At 35.4% G+C, this 19,722-nt stretch overlaps 2 protein-coding genes across 4 annotated transcripts; both read right to left on the minus strand.

Moving 5' to 3' along the window:
* Window positions 1–1,170: 1,170 nt before the first annotated feature.
* On the minus strand, window positions 1,171–8,105 carry LOC132279547 (pentatricopeptide repeat-containing protein At5g57250, mitochondrial). Its single transcript, XM_059781561.1, has 3 exons — window positions 4,648–8,105; window positions 2,679–2,741; window positions 1,171–2,526 (listed from the first exon to the last, which is right to left on the minus strand). The coding sequence occupies exon 1, from the start codon at window positions 7,996–7,998 to the stop codon at window positions 4,738–4,740; it is 3,261 nt and encodes a 1,086-aa protein (XP_059637544.1). The 5' UTR covers window positions 7,999–8,105; the 3' UTR covers window positions 1,171–2,526; window positions 2,679–2,741; window positions 4,648–4,737.
* A 2,274-nt stretch (window positions 8,106–10,379) lies between these two features.
* On the minus strand, window positions 10,380–19,483 carry LOC132279548 (glycosyltransferase BC10-like). Of its 3 annotated transcripts, XM_059781564.1 has the most exons (12): window positions 19,154–19,483; window positions 18,911–19,071; window positions 16,798–17,308; window positions 15,892–15,990; window positions 12,784–12,884; window positions 12,614–12,685; window positions 12,330–12,420; window positions 11,618–11,698; window positions 11,427–11,486; window positions 11,199–11,321; window positions 10,915–10,953; window positions 10,380–10,829 (listed from the first exon to the last, which is right to left on the minus strand). In XM_059781564.1, exons 3-12 carry the CDS (start codon window positions 17,149–17,151, stop codon window positions 10,701–10,703), a joined length of 1,149 nt encoding a protein of 382 aa, XP_059637547.1. In that variant the 5' UTR covers window positions 17,152–17,308; window positions 18,911–19,071; window positions 19,154–19,483; the 3' UTR covers window positions 10,380–10,700. The 3 variants fall into 3 exon arrangements, with proteins under 3 accessions (XP_059637547.1, XP_059637546.1, XP_059637545.1); XM_059781563.1 differs by lacking the exon at window positions 18,911–19,071 and having other exon boundaries at window positions 19,314–19,483; XM_059781562.1 differs by lacking the exon at window positions 18,911–19,071.
* Window positions 19,484–19,722: the final 239 nt, after the last annotated feature.

Raw genomic sequence — 19,722 nt, forward strand, 5'->3', positions numbered from 1 at the left:
TTGATGTTGATAGTGTTTGCCCGTGTTGTGGTTCAGAGGTGGAATCTCTTGAACATTTGATGTTTCAGTGTCTCTTTTCAGTTCAGGTTTGGAAGTTCTCCCCACTTCGTTTTGACTTTTCTGTGGTTCACCCTTCTTCCTTTAGTGATTGGTGGTTGGGGTTGGCTCGGCAGTGGAGGCCAAAAGAAAGGGGGTCCGATGTCTTGGGGTTTGTTGCGTGCTGTTGTTGGTTTATTTGGAAGGCTCATAACAAACTTCTATTTGCTGGGAAAATTTGGGATGCTCACCGGGTGGTTGGGATGGCGTGTTCATTTTTTTGGAAGTTTAAGGAGGCATCTCATGTTTCACATTGCCATTTGTCCAACGGGCAGGTTGATTCTTCCTCCCGTTCACGATCTTCATCTTCATTGTCACATTGGTTGCCTCCCCCTTCATGTATTGTCAAATGTAATGTAGATGCATCATTTCCTCAATCTTCCCAAGTGGGGGGAGGTGGGGTTGTCTTTCGAGGTTCCTCGGGTGCTATCTTGAAGGCTGTGGTTTTTTATCCATTTCCAACTTCTAATGCGATGTTGGCTGAGGCTATATGTCTGCGTAAGGCTATGTTTTGGGCGTTGTCTTCTCAGTTTTCTCAGATTTGGTTTGAATCTAATTCTTTGGTGGTGGTTAATGCTGTTTTGAATATCAATTCTGGACCACTTGACATTCAGGCCATTTCCTTTGATATTCATGTGGCGCTTCAGAGTTTTTCCTCAGCTTGTCTTCGCCATGTTTATAGGCATGGCAATGAGGTGGCTCATGCTTTAGCGGCGCTATCCAGAAGTCCTCTTTCTAGGGATGTTGTTCTTTCACATATTCCGCATAATGTTCTTCTTCTAGCATCTCGGGATTGTTTTGCTTGATTTGTGCTACTTCTCTTTCTTTGCCAGGATAAAAAAAAACAAAAACAAAAACAACCGACTTTCAAATATAAAAATTAGACAGTCTTCTTGTATCTCAGGTTCTCCGGGTTGCTTGGGTTAGTAAAAGTTTTTGTCCAAATCTAACCCAAAATAAATTCAAACTCTAAAATTTAAACCCACTCCTAATCCCATGGTCTAAAGTACTTTGTCCTGCCTGTAAAATCTTCGAGCTGAACTAGGAAGAAATTGAAACCAAGAAAACCAATAATAAGCTAAAAATAAAAATAAATAAATAAAAAGAGCATCTAATCAAGAAAAATGAAGCAGGAAGTCTTCACTCCCTTTGAGTCCATCTATTTAAATGGATAGATGGGATCTATGGGGGAGAGAAAAATATCTGTATACTCTAAAGCTGCCCAGATAATCATGACGTCGGCAGATGGCCAAATGAGAGAGAGAAAAAAAAAAAAAAAAAAAAAGGAAAAAAGGTGATGCTGGGTATCCTCAACTTCTTCTCTGCAGAAGAAAACTCAAGGTCTTGACTTAGTCAAAGGAAATCAGTTTCTCTTGGGTGTTCACTCTCCCTTTAATATCAAGCCAAACAAAGAAAGAGTATCGAGGGAAAGCACCTAAAATACCACCAAGGCAGCTTTAAGGAACAACAAGGTCATGTGTCATTATGTTCTCCCACCAATCACAGCTGAAGATAACCACATAATTTGTCTTCACAGTCGGGAAGAGGAACATGCAAGTAGAAATATCCTTTTCAATCTGCATGAGTGCCATAGAATTAGCTCTACGTGTTTCCCGAGCTCCATTTCACTGCTTGTTCACAATGCTTTTGGCAAGAGTGGCTTCTGAAGGCAACAAGAACAATTACAGCACTCACACATTTAATATAAAGGATGGTTTCATTTGTTTCTTTACACAACCACCCGTGATTCAACAATACCAATGATATATACACACAACACATAAAAAGTATTCGCATGATCACCTTTGCTTCAGTTACTATCTATTACTTCACCACAAGAAGAGCGTTTGACGACCAAGGTCTGATCGCCTATTCACCTTGTCTTTGCTTACAGCCATATATCTGCGCAGCTTTGGAAATACCTAAAACCAGGCTCTTGGAAATTCTTTCAACCTGCAGACATTTTCATTGGCTGTAAAAAATGAGAGTCCAAGGAGGGCAATTTTGTATTCCTACTCTAAATCCACATGGCGGAAGCCTAGTGAACTGGGCTAGCCCCCTCCATATCCACATAAGGCAGTTTTTCACATCCAATTGTTAGAGAGGCCATCAAAAATTTGCTATAGAATAGAGGAGCACAAGAATTGAATTCATGAGTGCCACAGGCCTAAAAATTTGCCAACAATTGATCCCATATTTCTGAGTGAAACCTTTGGCAACCAATCTGACTTCACAATCAGCGGAGCCATCTGCCTTGTGCTTCACAGTAAGCACTCACTTGCATCCAACCATTTTCTTCCCTCTAAGTAAATCAACAAGCATCCTCTTTTTGCATTTCTGAAGAGTTTTCCTTTCTTCAAACATGGCTTCATCCAACCCGGGATCCAAAATTGCATCTTGTAGACTCTGAGGCACATACATAGAAGACAACTGGGAAGCAATTGGAAAGTGAGAGATGTTCATAAGAAACAAAATTAGAAATTGGATGTTGGGAACGTGAGCTAGCTCCATTACAAAAAGCAACTAGATGGTCAGAATGGAAAACAAAAGAAACAAATTGATGGACACGTGAAGATGCAAACCTGTCAACAGTGTCAGGGCTCAAGCAGAAACAACTCCCATCTGAACGACAGCATATCACACGCCTATACACAACCATCAAATCTTCAAATTAAACACAAAATGAAGAGAAACAAACAAGCAGGAATTAGAAGAGGGAGGGGGGAATGCAACAAACTCTATCTACTTTAAAAACCTATCCCTGATCAATATTGATACAAATTTCTCTTTTCTCTCTCTTTGTAGAAAACCATATAATGCAATAAATATGAGAACTCAGTACAAGAATAAGGACAAGAGGATGAGGATTCCAATCAATACTGGAGAAAAGTAAAAGAAAAGCAGTGGCAATTATGGAGTGAAGTGAACAAATAAAAAAAACTCATAAATCCCATAAAGATCCCCCAAACCTTACACGAGTTACATCCCTACCTGAAAAGAAATGCAATCTACTCTATGATGGTAGCCCCATGCTTAGCTAAAAACAGCCTACTCATTTTCTAATATAGAAATCAACATAATTTTTTCCTCTAGAAGCTAATAGATAAATGGTTCCTCACATTTAAGAAACAAGATGTTGAGATCCGATGGATCAAATTCTAGCCTAGCCGCCATCTTTCAGTCACCATCAATCGGACATAAAAAAGATTTTGAAGTCAAAAAGCATCTTGAAGACCTTCCAACGAACATGGGATCTATGCTTTAATGGCAATTCAGTATGCCAGTTTTAAGAAGATAAAACAGAGTTACCATGCCTCGTATTTCAAAGGGAGACATGCTATCGAGAATGCTACCAATAAAGTTGAGCGTCATTTAATCTTACAGAGAAGAGGTTCAATCACATTAAATTGTCTTAACATGCTCGGAAAGAATAACAATTTTCCCAATCACAAACATTAAATTTAACCCCCCTCTTTTTCTGAAAATCTAGTAAGCCAAGGCTAAAGTAAAGAGAGGTCAAGAGGGGTGTTTTTCCACAAAGATCTTCCTCCAAGTGCCCATATTAATACCCGTAGAATCCTTTTCACTCCAGAGAACCCAAATAATAGCTAAAACTTCTTTGGGGAACAACTAATGCAGAGCATGCCGACAAGAATTGGGAATTTCATTCAAGGCTGGCTTAGTTACTCAGAACCTTTTATTATTCGACTTTTCCTTCATGTTTTTTAAGTCCGTACAATGCTGACAAGATTTATTTATATCTTATCAAGTTATAGGAGTTAAGAGAATTTTGGTGGTCCAAGGATTTATTGAGAGAATTATGTTACTGGGTCTTTATATGTGATTTTTAGTAGGTCTAGATTGTTCTTAGAAGAGTCTTCTTTTTCTTTGCATTAGACAAGATTGACAATTACCTGCAGATAAGGAAAATAACAGCAATCCACAGGTGGTATTTGTTGGGTAATATGCCTATCTACCCTCATCTCCAGGCCCTATGCCTAGTGGGAACCAGTATTTCTTGGGTTATAAAAAGCAAAAATCTTAGTGAATATTATTGCAAATGATGGCTGACAAAGAAAATGTCAAAAATTATTCACCCGCCTTATAATATACCATCATAATGTATTGATCCATTTCGGTATTCAAGAGCATGCTACTACGTTTTGCACATAAGCAAGGATCAAATTATCCATAGAGTTTGACTTGAGAATTCCTAACCAAAAAACAGATATAAAAGGATAAACTGTGCTGAAATAACCATGCAAATAATATACTATCCTTATTAGAAGACCCTTTTTCCATACAGAGGCTATTAGAATATGTTAACTAAATTACTCGTGCATGGATTTAGGAATGTTCATCCCTAACATGTCCCAACTCCTCTTAAGTTGTGACATGAATAATTGGACCAATATTCTTAGATAAAGAAGAGGACCAGCAGAGCGATGAAGGGATATCTAAAGAGAGAAAATATGAAGGAGCTTGTCAAATAGTAATTTAAAAGGGCGCCAAAAAAAAAAGGGAAGATGGAAGGACGTGTACAGAACACACCTGTGATGGTTCCCGCATGGTTTCTTGTCCTGCACTGATAGGAAAGGGAGCTCCAACTGTAGCTACAGAAGCTGGTTAATTGTAGGTTTATTAACCACCACTATCAAAATTATAAAGCATTCTCACCAGTTTATTAGCCTTCCCTAGCTCCCCTCTTGAACAGAGTGAAGCAATTAAGGCATGATAAGAATCAAAATCATGTGATTGAGATATTTTTTCTAGATTTCCCACCTTCTCTAATTTCTCCATGTTGCATGATTCAAAATCTATATCAGTTTCAAAAGTAGAGATCGAAGACTTGGATTCAACTGTACCAAGAACTCTCTTGTCAGAACGCTCGGTTATTTTTTGTGATCCATTATAAGCACCAGACCTCCTCTTAACAGGAAAAAACATAGATCCAACTTCATTGAGGATGGTAATGGCTTCTTGGATACTTCCTTGTTCACATAAAAGGATAAGGAAACTTTCTATGGACTCTGTCTTGACCTCAATGTCAGCCCTGTTAAGCAGATCCACAACAGATTGGGTCTGTAGCATCTCCCTTAAGATGCTCCGGCACTCTTCCATCCTTCCCTTGGTATATAGGCCTCTTAGCAAATACATGAAGCCCAAGAAATCAGGCAGAAACCCTTTCCTTTTATATTCAAAAAAAAATCCAAGAGCCTGCTCCATGTCACCATTTTGGCAACAGCCATTAATCACAGCACTAACAGTGAATTCATCGGGCTTAAGGCATCTTACCTCCAAATCAAGGAGAAGCTTCAAGACTTCCTTCATTTGACCAAACTTGCAATACCCATCAATCAATGAGTTGAAAACCCGTGTATTTGGCTTAAAGCCCTTGAGGACCATCATCTCAAACAAATTCTTGGCATCTACCAAATACCCTTCTTTTGATCGAGCATCAATGAGTATAGCATATGTAATTTCAGAAGGAGGCCTATCAATTTTCTCCAATGAATCAAATAGCCTAAGTGCTTCAACCAAACATCCTTGGCAGCACAACCCATGTATAACTGAATTGTAAGTGACAATGCTAAGGGTGATCCCCTTCATTTTAACAAAAGCACAGAGATCTAAGGCCTTATCAACATGTCCTGCCTTGCAAAGACCGTCAACTACGATTGAGTAATCAACCACATTCATTAAGGGTAGATTATCTTTGGCTCCCATGATAAGTTTATATGCATCTAAAACTCTACCATCCTTCATAAGTGTCTCAATAACTGTAACAGGGAAAGTGACTGTCAATTTGTTCTCCTTCATCTTGTCAAGAAACTTTAGGGCACTGTTCACATCCTTCATACACAGGTAATTTATTAGTATTTTGCTCACTCTAGGTTCAACTATGCCAAAAACTTTCACCAAAGTATTCAAAAAAGGTTGAATCAGCCAATTTTTGCCATCACCATCAAGTACTTTCAAGATTGAATAGTAAGACTTGTTTGTCACAGCTGAACCTGTCCTTCTCATAATCATGTAAACTTCACAGGTTGCCTCAGAAAAACCCCTCTTGCACAGGAAACAAATAGCATCATTACATATAACACCAAACATATCATGCCCCAAATTCTCAATTTTGCAAAGTAATTCCAGGATACCTTCTGCACCATTTTCTTCAAAAATAGACTTGAACAACAACATATGCATACCCACATCTGAAGCCAAAGCTCTCTCATTGAGTTCTATAAACACTTCAATGGCCACACCTACCATACCCTTCCTGCAGAGTCCATGAATAATACAATTGTAACATGCAACTGAAGAAATTGTTGTCCTCCTAAACTCGTCAAATATCTCAAGTGCCTGATCTATTCTACCAAGCTTACAGAATCCATCAATCATTGTGCAATAGGTAACAGAATCTGGAGCCAAGTTCAATTCTGGCATTTCCCTGAATATCTCAAGAGCATCCTCAGATGATCCTACCATAAATAATGCTTTGATGAGTACGTTGCACATAACAACATCCAGACAAACTCCTGCTTCTTCCAATCTTCTCTTTGTTTCTAATATCCGCACACTATTCTCTTCTTCAATGTATCCATGTAACAATGTACTGTATGTAACTGCATCACAAAGTATGCCCTTGGAGATTTCATCCGCCTCTGACGTCCTCCCAGCTTTACACAATCCATCAATCACAGTATTGTATGTAACAATGCTTGGACTAATACCCTTATTTTCCATGTCACTGAGTAGATTAAAGACAAGATCAAAATCACCTCTCCGGCAAACCCCAGCAATTAACGTTGCATACATAAATTCATCGATTTTTATACCCAGTTCATCAACCATCTTGACCAGTGAAAATGCCGCCTCCAATTTCCCTTTCTTACAAAATCCCAACACAATCGCAGTATAAGTGATCAAATTGGGTTCTAATTTGTCCATTTTCATCTTATTCAGAAACCCGACTGCCTTCTCCACATTTCCTTCCTTTGAAAACCCATCTATAAGTATACTATAGCTAATCGTATCCATGTCTATTTTTTTCATCATCATCTCTCTATGCTTTCGAAATGCCTCCCCAATATTTCCTTCCGTGAAAAGCTCATAGATCCAACTACTATAAAATACAACATCAGGTGCTAATCCTTCTTTCTCGATCCTAGAAACCAAATTACAAACTTCCTCAATTCTACCCAATCTACAATAAGCACTCACAAGTGCAGTATAGGTCACAACATTAGGCTGCAAAACAGCTGAATTTCTAGCGTTCTCATAAAACCCGATTGCAAGTTCAGGTTTCCCAATCTTACAAAACCCAGAAATTACAGAACTGCAAACAAAATTATCAAATGGGTACTTGATTTTCTCATCATTCATCAACTCCAACACTTCAATTGCTCTATCCATCATTCCCAGAGAGCTAAAACTATGAATTAATGAACAAAAAGTAAAAGAAGAAGGTAATATACCATCAATTCTCAAGCAATCCCGTAATACCAAAAGCGCCTTTTCCGGGTCCTTCTGGTTCATACAAATGCCTTGAATTAGAGAATCCCAGATACGAGTTTGTCGATGTATCGCAGTCTTCGCCTTCTGGGTCTCCATAAACTGCTTTGCTTCTTCATATTTGTGCTCTTCCAGTAAAGCCCATGCGAAGATTGAATGTGTACGAGAAGAACCTTCGATATGGTTCGAGTTCATCTGAGAAACGAATTGGATAATCGAATTGAATCTGTTGCTTTGAGAGAGGAAGAGGAGAAATTGTTCGAAGTCTTTGAGGATTGGGCTGAAACCACTCTTTAGGAGAGTTTGGAGGGAAGGAGTTCTGAGCTGAAACAGGTAAGAAGAAGAGAGAGAAGAAAATGGTTTGGCGTTGAATAGCTTAGAGAGAATCATACGTTTGGATTCTGAATTTGGCGAATGTAGAAATCGTTCTTGAGGAGAGTAGAGAGTTTTACCAGTTGAGGAGAGCTTTGCCTAGAGAACAGAATAACTTTGGTGGAACATGGATTTGTGGAAAAATAAGTAAATTAAAATATAAATCTTCTTTTAAGTTTTGATTTGGGATATAAGTTTTTTATTTATTTATTTATTTAAACAAGTTGGTATCATTCATATAAATTTTTATCAAAATTCATATTTTAGGCTCAGGATTATATGGAAATTTGAATCAGAACTGAATTTAATAAACATAGATTCATATGTGACTCATATCATTTAAGTAAAATTTAAATATAATTAAAAAATTATAACTTATATGAGTGAGATTCAGATAAACTCAATCTCTTTATATATTATTCAGATATAATCTTTAAATAAAAATTCATATTCCATTCATTCATTAATGTAATTCAAATTAAAAATTAAAAACTATTAAAATAGAATTTGGAATCTCAAATTAAACCTGCTTCATATAAAATTTGAAACTCTCTTAATGTTTCAAGTGAAAAAATTCATAGTCAATATATGAATGGAAAGAAGCTTATGACTCAGCTATTGGTAAAAGCTCATTTTTGAATAATTCAAATGTGATATCATAGGGTGGTAAATAACCATGAAAGAATTTATACTATTGTTTTGAGACTTTCCAAGAGTAACACCTTTGCTATTTATAACTTCTCTAGAATTTTATAAAATTACACTTATCTATAATTTTTTTCCTTTGTATTTACACAAAATTATCAAATATTATTTCTTACAAAGATTTATCTAGTACTTACTACAAACTTTCCTTCTATATATATATATATATATATTTTTTAATTACAGTGGGCTTAAAACTAAAATTAGATTTGTTACAAATTTTCTCATTCTAATATTTTGTGTAAGTTCGACATGTATCAAGTTTAACTAAATTCATGCTTAGTCTAGAAGTAGAAGTGAGCTTTGAGTTTTTCACTTTTCACAAACAAGAAAATCACATTATTAACCGCATAAAGGTCAAATGACGTAATTAGAAAATTTGGTTAAATCATGCAGATATAAAAATAATCCAAAATAATTATAAAAAATTAGAACCCATTTAAGCAATACATGTTAAAGATGGCACTTACGAAAACTTTTTAAGCCCTTCAAAAAAAAAAAAAAAAACATAGTTAAAAATGTATAATTAAGTTTTTTTTTTTTAAAAAAAAAAAAAAACTAATAAATAAAAGCTAATGTTGATCATGATGATCAAAACATTAATAAATTTTTTTCAAAATTCCATTTTTTTTCTATCATTCATATAATTTTGTTTCTCTGGTGAAATTATTGTGATAAAAACATGTAAGAAAAGAAAAAGAAAAATTATGTTATTATGGTTGAAGGAATATGTATTAGCATAGGCCATAAAGCTTCACATTTTCTCGAGGAGACTAAAATAAAGTTCTCCAGGAGGACTTGTACAAAAGTAAATACGAACTCATTTATTTGACTAAATAAGTTAATCTTAAATTTAATTTTTAAGCTCAATTAGTTAAGCTCGGCTCTTGAAGGCTCCTGAACCCTAAGCTCACATTGTCTCTAATGGGTCAATGAACATGCTCATGAAAGTCGATTATGGACTTGTGAATACAAAAATTGTGTAACCTTGCAGCCTTGCACATGTTCATGAATGCGACCATAAACATAAACTTGTGTAGACTAATAAGTATAAGTTCGTACTTTTCTTTTATTAAACAAATTGAGCCAAACCTGAACTTTTCAAAATCATGATAAATTAAGACTCAAGTCACTCAACTGAATTTTGTTGAATTCGTCATATTTAACAAGAGGCCGAATCTGGACAGATTGAAGCTCAGCTCGATTCAATTTATTTGCAGCCCCATTAAAACCTAAATTAATGTCCTCATAGCATTATCTAAACATATCAAAGAGATGAAAGTTTTTAAGAGCTTAAAATTAGAAAATTGGACCAAAGAGAATAAAATTCTTTTAGATCTTGAGAGCTCAATTGGATGCACATTGCTTGCACAATGATGAGCACCTCCGATCTCCCTTTGGAAGGTAAGAGGTTTAAGGAGAATTACAGGAGTCTCTAAATTAAATGTAAAGCAACTAAATTTACTTCTAAACTGTTTTTTATTCAATTTTATGAATATAAAAGTATTATTATAATTATTACAGTATTTTTAAAAAGAGGAACTAATTCGGCCTTATTAAACAGGTTTCTCTGGTAATTGAGGGCTGTATGAACAAGGTTCTTATACCAGTTAACCAGACAGTGATTTTTCTCCTGAGGTGTGGGACTTCTAATTCAATTTACTTCATAATTTCTAGATCTCGGACCTTATATATATTGTGAAATGACGTATAAAACTTCACATTTTCAACTTTTACAAAAGGTCAACCGTTATTGCACTGCAATAAGGTACCGAACTTTCTATTCTAGAACTACAATATAACACAAAATTCCCAAAATAGAGGGAAACAATGAGCATTAAAACCCCCATTCCCTAGGAAGCAACTCTAGCAACAGCTTGTTAATCTCCAGCTTAACTCAAGTCACCCTAAACACTCTGCTAATTGCCGTTGCACTCGAGAAGAAGCCAGGTCAGGGAGCATTCAATCCATCAACTGCTGATCCGACTAAAAAATAAGAATCGAATATATAACACTCAAACCGTCGTATAGTTGGAGAAAATGAGCATCAAGTTATCTAAAGCGTCTGGTAAGAATTTCCTTGCAAATAAGTAACATGGTCGTTTCAACCCATTCCATAAGCAAGGCTTGATCTGGATTTCTCTCTGCAACACAATTGTTTTTCATAACTTATTAAAGCTAAAACAATTTTTGAGACAAGAATTGTGGAATGTCAGTAAAATTACATACCCTTGCATCACTTGTAACATGGACGCTTACGTCTATAGACTGCAGGAAGAACACAATGAGAAGTGTCAAATCCAAATGCAACGGTCAAACACTAAGAATAATGTAGTTAAGAAACCAGGACACCAGCATTGGTCTGTGTAACTGCCGAATTGTCAGGTACATTGCTGTAAGGGGGGTGCTAATGTCTTTTCAATTATAAGGCGGTGGTACCATGAAATATAGCAATGCACCATATTTCAGAAAACAGATGTAATTAAAAAAGAAATAAAAGAACAGAGGCATACTGTAATATTTTCTATAAGCTCGTAAGTAACATCCTGAGCTCTGTATGATTTTGGATGCCACTTTCCTTCAGACCAATCAACATGTGTTACTGACCAATTTGATATTCCTGTAGGATCAAACATCTACAAATACATGCAATGAAAATTCAATCAGTTACTGGTACAGGAAGAACCGAGTTGAATACCTATTGAGCAAGAGGAAAACGTGTAAACATCAAATGTTCTCACATGAAAAAATGTTGGCAGGTAATGTTCATCAGAATAGCAATTGCGCCCATCTACACCTGGCTGAAAAAAATTTAAAAATCCGCCTCAAATTTATTATTGCTATGAACCACATTCACAGATCCATATTTCCAATAATCTAAATAATAAAATAACAGAACAAATCCTAATCACAAAGCAAAACCATAAACTACCTTGCAGTAATCCCGGAATTTTGAGTAGTAGAGACTGTCGGCAATTACTATCAAAGCATGTTGCCGCTTCATTGTGAACCACTGCATAAATCCAATAACAAATCCTAATCACAATAAGACAATGGGAGATATTCAAGCTGAAGATGCTTCAATTTTGATTAATCCATACCAAGACCCATTCCCCCTCTCCCAAAAGGGTAAAAAGGGAAAAGGAGATTGAATAAACAACAGAAAGTACAAACAAGAAAATGATAACAGAGAAAGAAAAGGATCTTAGAACAAACTGAAACACCGCCTCACCCACACTGACCGATTGGCAAGAAATTTATCAGAAAGTACAAACAAGAAAATAATAACAGATAAAGTAAAGGATCTTAGAACAAACTGAAACACCGCCTCACCCACACTGACCTATTGGCAAAGAAATTTATGATTTGAAAACCCTGAATTTCAGGGTTTCAGTCCCATGATAGTTTGCAACTAAACTTGCAGTTAATTAATGTTCATATGACCAATAAGGAAGGCCGTGAAGGATAGGCTGAGTGGTCGCTCTACCCCCACGTGAAAAGAAAAGGGATGCGCAAACAATTAACCATTTCCCATTTGCTCTGTTTAGTTTTTCAAGGAACTCTTCCCTAATAATAATATAGCAAGTAAAATTTTCAACTGAGAAATATTACCGAGTCTCCACATTAAACATGTGAAAGCATACCTGTGCACCTTTACGAAAGTCTTTCTTCTCAATTTCTGGTAACATATGTTCTGAATACCTACCACTTCCATGTGGACCAGGATCCTCAAAGCTGAAGAAGAAAAAATTAGCATCATCAAGACAGAAAAACAAATTAAGGCCTACCACAGTTTTACAATATAATGAATTATATTATTTGACAAACCCATTTGAAAGTTCAATATTAGTATTTATTTATCTAGTTAACGAAAAGATGATAATCTGAGGAACTACTTGCACAAACAATAACAGGACAATGTCCGTACCAGTCGATGAAGCTGATATTTGTGTACATGAGATAGTTGTAAACAAAGTCAAAATCATACAATGGTACACAACTGAAATGAAAGAAAACAATTTATCAGAGAATAGGTAACAGCATAAAATCACAATTCAGACAACAAAAGATAACTGACAGTAACTATCACCCAGTCACCTATCAGAAAGTAATACAAAATGCTGGTTGTCAGGATCTTCCAATGCATTTGCCAAAAGCCGTCTTTCTGCATCAACCATTGAAATTTTTCCCCACGCTACCTGCACAGAAAATCCACATACAAACCCAATTATTTAGCTCATACAATGATGATGATGGCAACTACAACAACATTAGATATAGCAATTGTATTAATTCTAAACCGATTATAAAAATGAGAACAAGAATACTTCTCATAATATTTGGCATCCATTTTTTTATAATACACGTAGGCTATTAAAATCACACATACAAATCAACTTATAAATACTAATGTTGTTGCAGACAACAGTGTGGTCAACCATCATATGCATTATAAATACTTATCCAGGCTAATATATTTAGGTATCAACTTTTACCAATAACTATCAACTAATACCATTATTTACTTATTTACATAAGTAAATAAGCATCAGCATGGGGGGATATAAATTTTAGGACTTTTTCAATGTGAGAATGAAAAGTCAAGCATGAGACAAACCATTCATGTAAATAGAGCCCAAAATTAGTTCAATTACCAAAACATCTTTGACGTGGCCATAGCACAAAAATAAAATTCATGATCTGAACACTTAGCTAACACTCTTTGCATGTTCAACATGTAACTGAAAACTTGAATGCAAGAACAAGGCATTCTCTTTGCATAGGCAAAAAAGGTACAACCGTAAAGGTAAATCAGATAAACAGTTTACTTAAAATAAAATTGATTAAAAGTTTGACCATATTTGAAAGAGGAGTAAGATACATCAAATCTTTATTGAATAAGTGGTGTGTGGGGATACAAATTGTCATAATTGTATGTGCAAATATACATTTGAACAAATGGCTACAGATACAAGTATGAGCACCTATGCTACTTGGACTTTGGGTAAGTATCCCAGCATGTGTCAAATCTCCAAATAGAAGGATACAAGGACACTACTAAATATCCATTCATTTAATATTTTTACTTTATTTTATTGAGTAAAATAACATTTTCAAGTAGCATAACATTCAAAATAGACATTTAACTCATTTTGAAGTAAGAATCTAATAAAATTGAATTACTGGATATGCTTTTTAGATATCTGTCCAACAAAATATGTCAGACACATATCCCATACCTTTGTCCAAGTGTAGTGTGTCCTACATGAGTTTCACGTATTTTTCAAAAGTCTAAGCAACATAGATGAGCATACACATGGATACATATACATCATGTGTTCATCGGTGTCACTTAAAGAATATACTTGTGTCATGTCCATGTTAAGATAGCGAGTTGATCCAAATTTATAACCCAAAAACCATCATCGTCCTTGTCCTTTTTTCCAAATGAATGGAATTTGCCACATGGATTCTCCATCTCCACTCTATTCTTTATGCACCGCGTCTTCTTATAATATTTAATGTTTTAAAATTGTTTATAATTACTCCACTCCATGTTAGTTTTGGCCGTAGGTCGCTTTCTCTTACTGTCTATGCAAACTACTCTTCCCTTTCTAACAAGGGCATCAACAGCTCTACATTCTATGTGTCCATACCACCTAAATCTATTTTCTCTTATTTGTCACTAATAGGCGCTTTATAATCCAACAACCAATTTGAGTAAATCATACATGCTTCAGTTGAGTTGCTTAAAGTATTAGATCAAAAATTAGCATGTCAAACTATGTTATATACATAATATTGATATGTATGCCAAACAAGCCATGAATTAACATGAAGTTTTAACAACAAAATGGAAAATTGATAGTAAATTTCATTTGAAAGGTGAATGAAGCTAACTCTCTCATAATAATTATTGCCCAAGTACATTAAAAGACTAATTTGAGAAAAGATCTTCTGACAGTACAAGATAAGCTCATATGTAAAATGAACTAGTAACATTCACAAACTATTTATTACTGTTGAAGACAATTCAGTAGTACTGTAGTGTACACTGTACACTTTAATCCATTTTTAGAGAACATAATTTTGCCCATTAAATCACTCCCAACACATTTTTTTAGTAATAATTGTTTTCTACCTTACTTTTGAATGTTCAATATATTGTTTCTGCATGTTGCACCGTGTTATTGTTAAAGAGTTGAAGCATCAATGGAGAGTAATAACGAGACATAACCATGAATCAACATTTCAACCAAAAATGAGACATGAAGCCTTAACTTATCACAGGGTAGAGAGGGTATTAGATGACATTTTGGCCCATTGCAACAATTCAGCAAAAAGTCTAAGGGATCATCTGAGATGAAGACCATACAACACACGATAATACCATAGACAAGAATGAATCAACCAAGGAAGACAACTTAAGACAACCTGAGAGAAACCATGAGTCTGAAGTCAGGTAAAAAGGCTTGTTTTAAGACACAAATCTTGCCTTTTGTTGCTATAACCACCTAAGTAACAGAAACATGGACACAAGACACGGACATGATGCAACATGATATGCTAACACGTTGAATTCTAAAAAAGTAGGGCAAAGACTTGGTGTTGACACAGCTATAAATATATATAATTATTTATGTATATAAATCCATTGAATAAGATTATAGAACCTTAATTAATTTTTAATTTCTATGTGAAGAGTTACACACAACAGACAAATCTATGCGAATATAGTAAACTATTATTATTACATATGATATTACTCTCCTACTTCGTCATTATAAATTTTTCTTGAAAAAAAGTTGGAACTTTGAGGCATGTTCATGTTGTTTCCAAGATTGTCGAAAGTGGCTACTCCTATACTTGTCTGTGTTATATAAGACTTGTGTTGGAAGTGTCTAAGATGTGTTGGCCTGGCCCATCCAGGACATGTTGGTTAAGCGTCCGAAATAATGAAACATAATTTTAAATTGAGCATGTCCATGGAGTGTTAGACACTTGTTTTTGGGTTCAGAATACATAGGCATGTTTCTACACCTGATGCAATCATCGGAGTCCATAAAAAGTACATTGATCAAAATTTATTTAATCATGTTAGAAAAATAATTACATTATTCAAAATTCATATACCAATTGGGACTTGGGTGATACAAGTTTCGAAGTGTGTAAATATTAGATTACTTATTGACAAAATTTACAAACCTTGTCACTGCGAACGTCACGATTTATAAAGTAAGGGCTCAAGTATACAGGTTTCTCCTTAGATGCATGCACATATACAGAAAATCTTCCCTCGTGGCCCTGCCAAAGTAATGAAAACTTCAGTTGGCATATAACTTGAACTGAATCAACAGCAGAACAGATATCACCAAGAAATGAAAATGATGAGATGGAGCACAATGAAGTTATGCTTCTAACATTCGCAATATGAACAATTATTACCCAGTTTCCTCTCTTATCAATGGACTACATCTTAATCAACGCCAATAGACTTGAGATAATTAAGCTAAACATATAGGTCATTTTTGTCCAACTCACATCCGCTTGCCGGTACAATACATTTGGGAATATCAGTGCTTGTTATCCAAAACTGAAATGGTAAACAACTAGTCCAGAACACCCCAGTAACCAATTTCTTAAAAGTGAAACACCTGTAAGACCGAAGAAAATAGAGATTTCAAATCAAGCAACCACTTTCAAAGTCAACACCTTCCACACTCATATATATATACCTTGGCAAGAAATGCACACACCCACTTTTGCCCTTATGGGGACTTGAACACTCAACCTTCTACTTTGGAAGATGAGGAAATACAACTAGGCTACCAAGGAAAACTAAATCATGTAACCAAATTTCAGATCATTTGACTAATCATGCTATCTCCAAAGGCATATCCCTATCTAACCACCCCTTCATATCCCAGAAGTTACCAAGAGAGGTAAGCAAATATTAGAATTATGGTTTCAAATATCAGAGTACATATGTCATATCCACCAAAACAAAGCACATTGGCAACTCGTTCTGGAAATACTCCCAGTTACCAAAAAGTGGAAATAGCATGGGCAACAAAATTGGACTAGATTAATATTAAGGAAGAAAAAACTTACATGTAAAAATTTATCCCACAGGTTCTCGAAAGGCAATGAACCCGGGATTAAGAACATGAAAGCAATCTTAGGGTTTTCTGATTTAATTGGAGGCATATCCAAAATATCCCTAATTACAGCATGAGAAGCAAGCTCTGCATCGTTATATTCCCTTAAAGGAGCAGGTGGAAGCCAATCAGAAATACTCTTGCAACCATTAGAATAGAACACATAACAGGCACCAGAGTTCTGGGGTGGATAAACATAGGCGCAAATTAAGAAAACAGTAATCAATGAAATCAAGAAGATAATCCACATTGGCTTCTTTAAATGAGAACGTTGGCGAGGTGCAGACAAGCCCTGCATGTCTTTCATGTCTTAATGCCAAACTTGAGCTGTCTTAATCTGGAATCAATGCATTACAGTAAATCTCAAAAGAACTTATTCCCTTCAAATAACTTCCAGTCTGAACACCCCTTATTAGCACCTAGGAGCCTACCACCAATCTTCAATTAATTGATTTAGGAATAACCTGTATGTAGAAAGCAGAGACATATTCATCACCAGGAACGAGTAACATAAGAAATACATTAATTCTAATAATTTCATTATGCAATTTTAAAGAATATACTGAACTAAATAGAAACTTAACTTATTGATAAACGAAAGAGGGATAGGAAGGATAAACTATTCAATTTTGCAAAAACATTGCTGAATTGTAGCCTACAAACTCAGAAAAGGGCGAGAATTAAATTTTATGTCACTAAAATAGATGATTGTTTATGAAAGACCAAAAAAAAAAAAAAAAAAAGATGATCCCATAAACTATTTAGAAAGTGTAACATATTCGAAATATGTGACTGTCTGGAGATAGTTGAGCACTAAAATTGCATAATTGATGAGTGCAGGCAATAGATGCAACTGTTTTAAGTGTCCACAATATTTCCATTTAACTAAAATATAATAATAATAAGTTCGAATAACTGAACCCAACCCTCCAACATAAACTGAATTGTCATCGCAAAATTCACATTGTAAACTTCTGAGGCAAAGTTTGGCTTTATGAAATTGGAACATTGAATTTGGAATAAGGTCCCAATTCCAATTCCACTGTTTCTTGGTGTTATAACAATCAAACAAAAGAGACTTTAACATTTTATAAACAGCAAGTGCATAGAAAAGAAGTCCACACTCCACACTGAATTCAAAATTTACAAATTCCACATAATAAAAATACAAACCACACACACACATTTATTGAAAATGGATATTTTCATCACCCCCTTCGGAGTTGCTAATCCTGCAATCACCCCCAAACCACAGGCATCGGGTAAGCTTAGAATGGAGGTATTTGACGTCTCCAGAAATTGAACACTAGATCTCTGGGTCATTTAGAGGCTTTATGCTAACTTGGCTTCCCATAGATTAAAAAAAAAGTGGGGGGAGAGAGCATTCCACCTATTGTGCTGTGCATGAGACAGTGCAGCAATGGAAGTTGTAGGCATTATGAACCCAAACATAATTCATAGTGAATAACAAAAGGGAAAATAGAAATTAAACTGAAAAACATTGAAAAGGATACCGCTATTTGAAATACTCAAGCAATCCAACCATCAAAACCAATTGATATCTCCAGGATTTTACTACTAAAAACCAGTGGTTTGCACTTTGCAGTAAAATTCAAACCCATTCACCAAACATAAAGCTACCAATTCCAATTACCATCAGGCATTCAGGTTCAAGCGACCCAAACCAGGACTTGTTGCCTTCTTGGATTCCAGTTCGCAAAACCCCACTCCAAAGGGAGTGTGTATATATTTATGCATAATGTTTATGTGTTTGGGGTTACATCCTGGACACACACCTACGTATCCAAAATGCTCCCTCCGATGTGGATGTGCCACTGGTCATATACCCAAATTTATATTTTTTTCAAATTTCCGACCCCAAAGACCCAGTATTAAAGACTATATCTAAAAGGTCGATTGCCTGTGTAAATTGGAATCATTTTAATGAAAGCATTGAAGCATTGACAGCCCAAATAGACACAAATTTCAACAAATTCACAATCAGTGTATAACAAAGAAAGAAACAAGATTAATTCCGAAAAAAAAAAGAAACAATATTAACTTACGAAAAAAGAAGAAGAGAGAAACAAGATTTGTGATACGAATTCCCATTTTTCAGTGAAATCTCCCTATCTATAAACAAATATATGACTTTCTCCCTCAAACTTTCCCATCAATCGCTCTCTCTCTATCTGTATTCATGAAAACAGAAGACAATACGCAATACCTGATTGAAGGAGACGTATAAGCTATCGATAGTTCTATATATCATGAACTCGTGAAATGAATGAAAAGATCTAGATACTCACTCAAGCCTTGCTGTTACGGACAAGTGCCTGAGATCTAGGGCAAGAGAATGACGAATTCCAAGACAGAGACGGGGAGAGTACGGAGACAAAGTTATACATATATATAGAAGACATATACATACAGAAATATAGTATAATCCACTTCCAGAGCAGTGTTCACCTTTCTTTCTTCTTGCTTCACTCTCTCTCTAGGCGTCTCTCTTAATCTTTATAGTCTGTGTTTGTGTGTGTAATATTATATATATATATATATATATATATACTCCGTATATATCAATGCGTCGAAGGGTCTCTTGAAAGTTGAAATAGTAGCTTTTGGCTAAATTTGACACTGTGACATTTTAGCCGGCGAATTTTACAAAGATATACGAGTACTATATAGTGGTAGAAATTAAGACCAATCGCACTGAAAGCGCGTGCCACGTAAGACAGAGTTGACGCCAAATCCAAATGCTGTTCTGGACCGCATTTTTTATTTTTGAAGTTTCTTTTCCGCCAAACTGGATAATTGAAATTTGGTGAATTTTTCTCTTCGCCCTCCCTATATTTTTTAAGAAAGGGAAAATGAT

The sequence above is a fragment of the Cornus florida genome, unplaced genomic scaffold, assembly GCF_030987335.1.
Source record: "Cornus florida cultivar Cherokee Brave unplaced genomic scaffold, ASM3098733v1 CherokeeBrave_3.0.0_Hap2_Chr10, whole genome shotgun sequence".
NCBI lineage: Eukaryota > Viridiplantae > Streptophyta > Magnoliopsida > Cornales > Cornaceae > Cornus > Cornus florida.

What these genes read in the sequence shown, in the direction of transcription:
- LOC132279548 (XM_059781563.1), bottom strand. Translation starts at nt 17,151, where the DNA reads ATGAAAGACATGCAGGGCTTGTCTGCACCTCGCCAACGTTCTCATTTA. An exon ending in TGTGGGATAAATTTTTACAT is followed by an intron (nt 15,991 to 16,797) that starts GTAAGTTTTTTC and finishes TTACTTTGGCAG; the next exon opens with GGCCACGAGGGAAGATTTTC. An exon ending in ACTTTCGTAAAGGTGCACAG is followed by an intron (nt 11,699 to 12,329) that starts GTATGCTTTCAC and finishes GGATTTATGCAG; the next exon opens with TGGTTCACAATGAAGCGGCA.
- LOC132279547 (XM_059781561.1), bottom strand. Translation starts at nt 7,998, where the DNA reads ATGATTCTCTCTAAGCTATTCAACGCCAAACCATTTTCTTCTCTCTCT.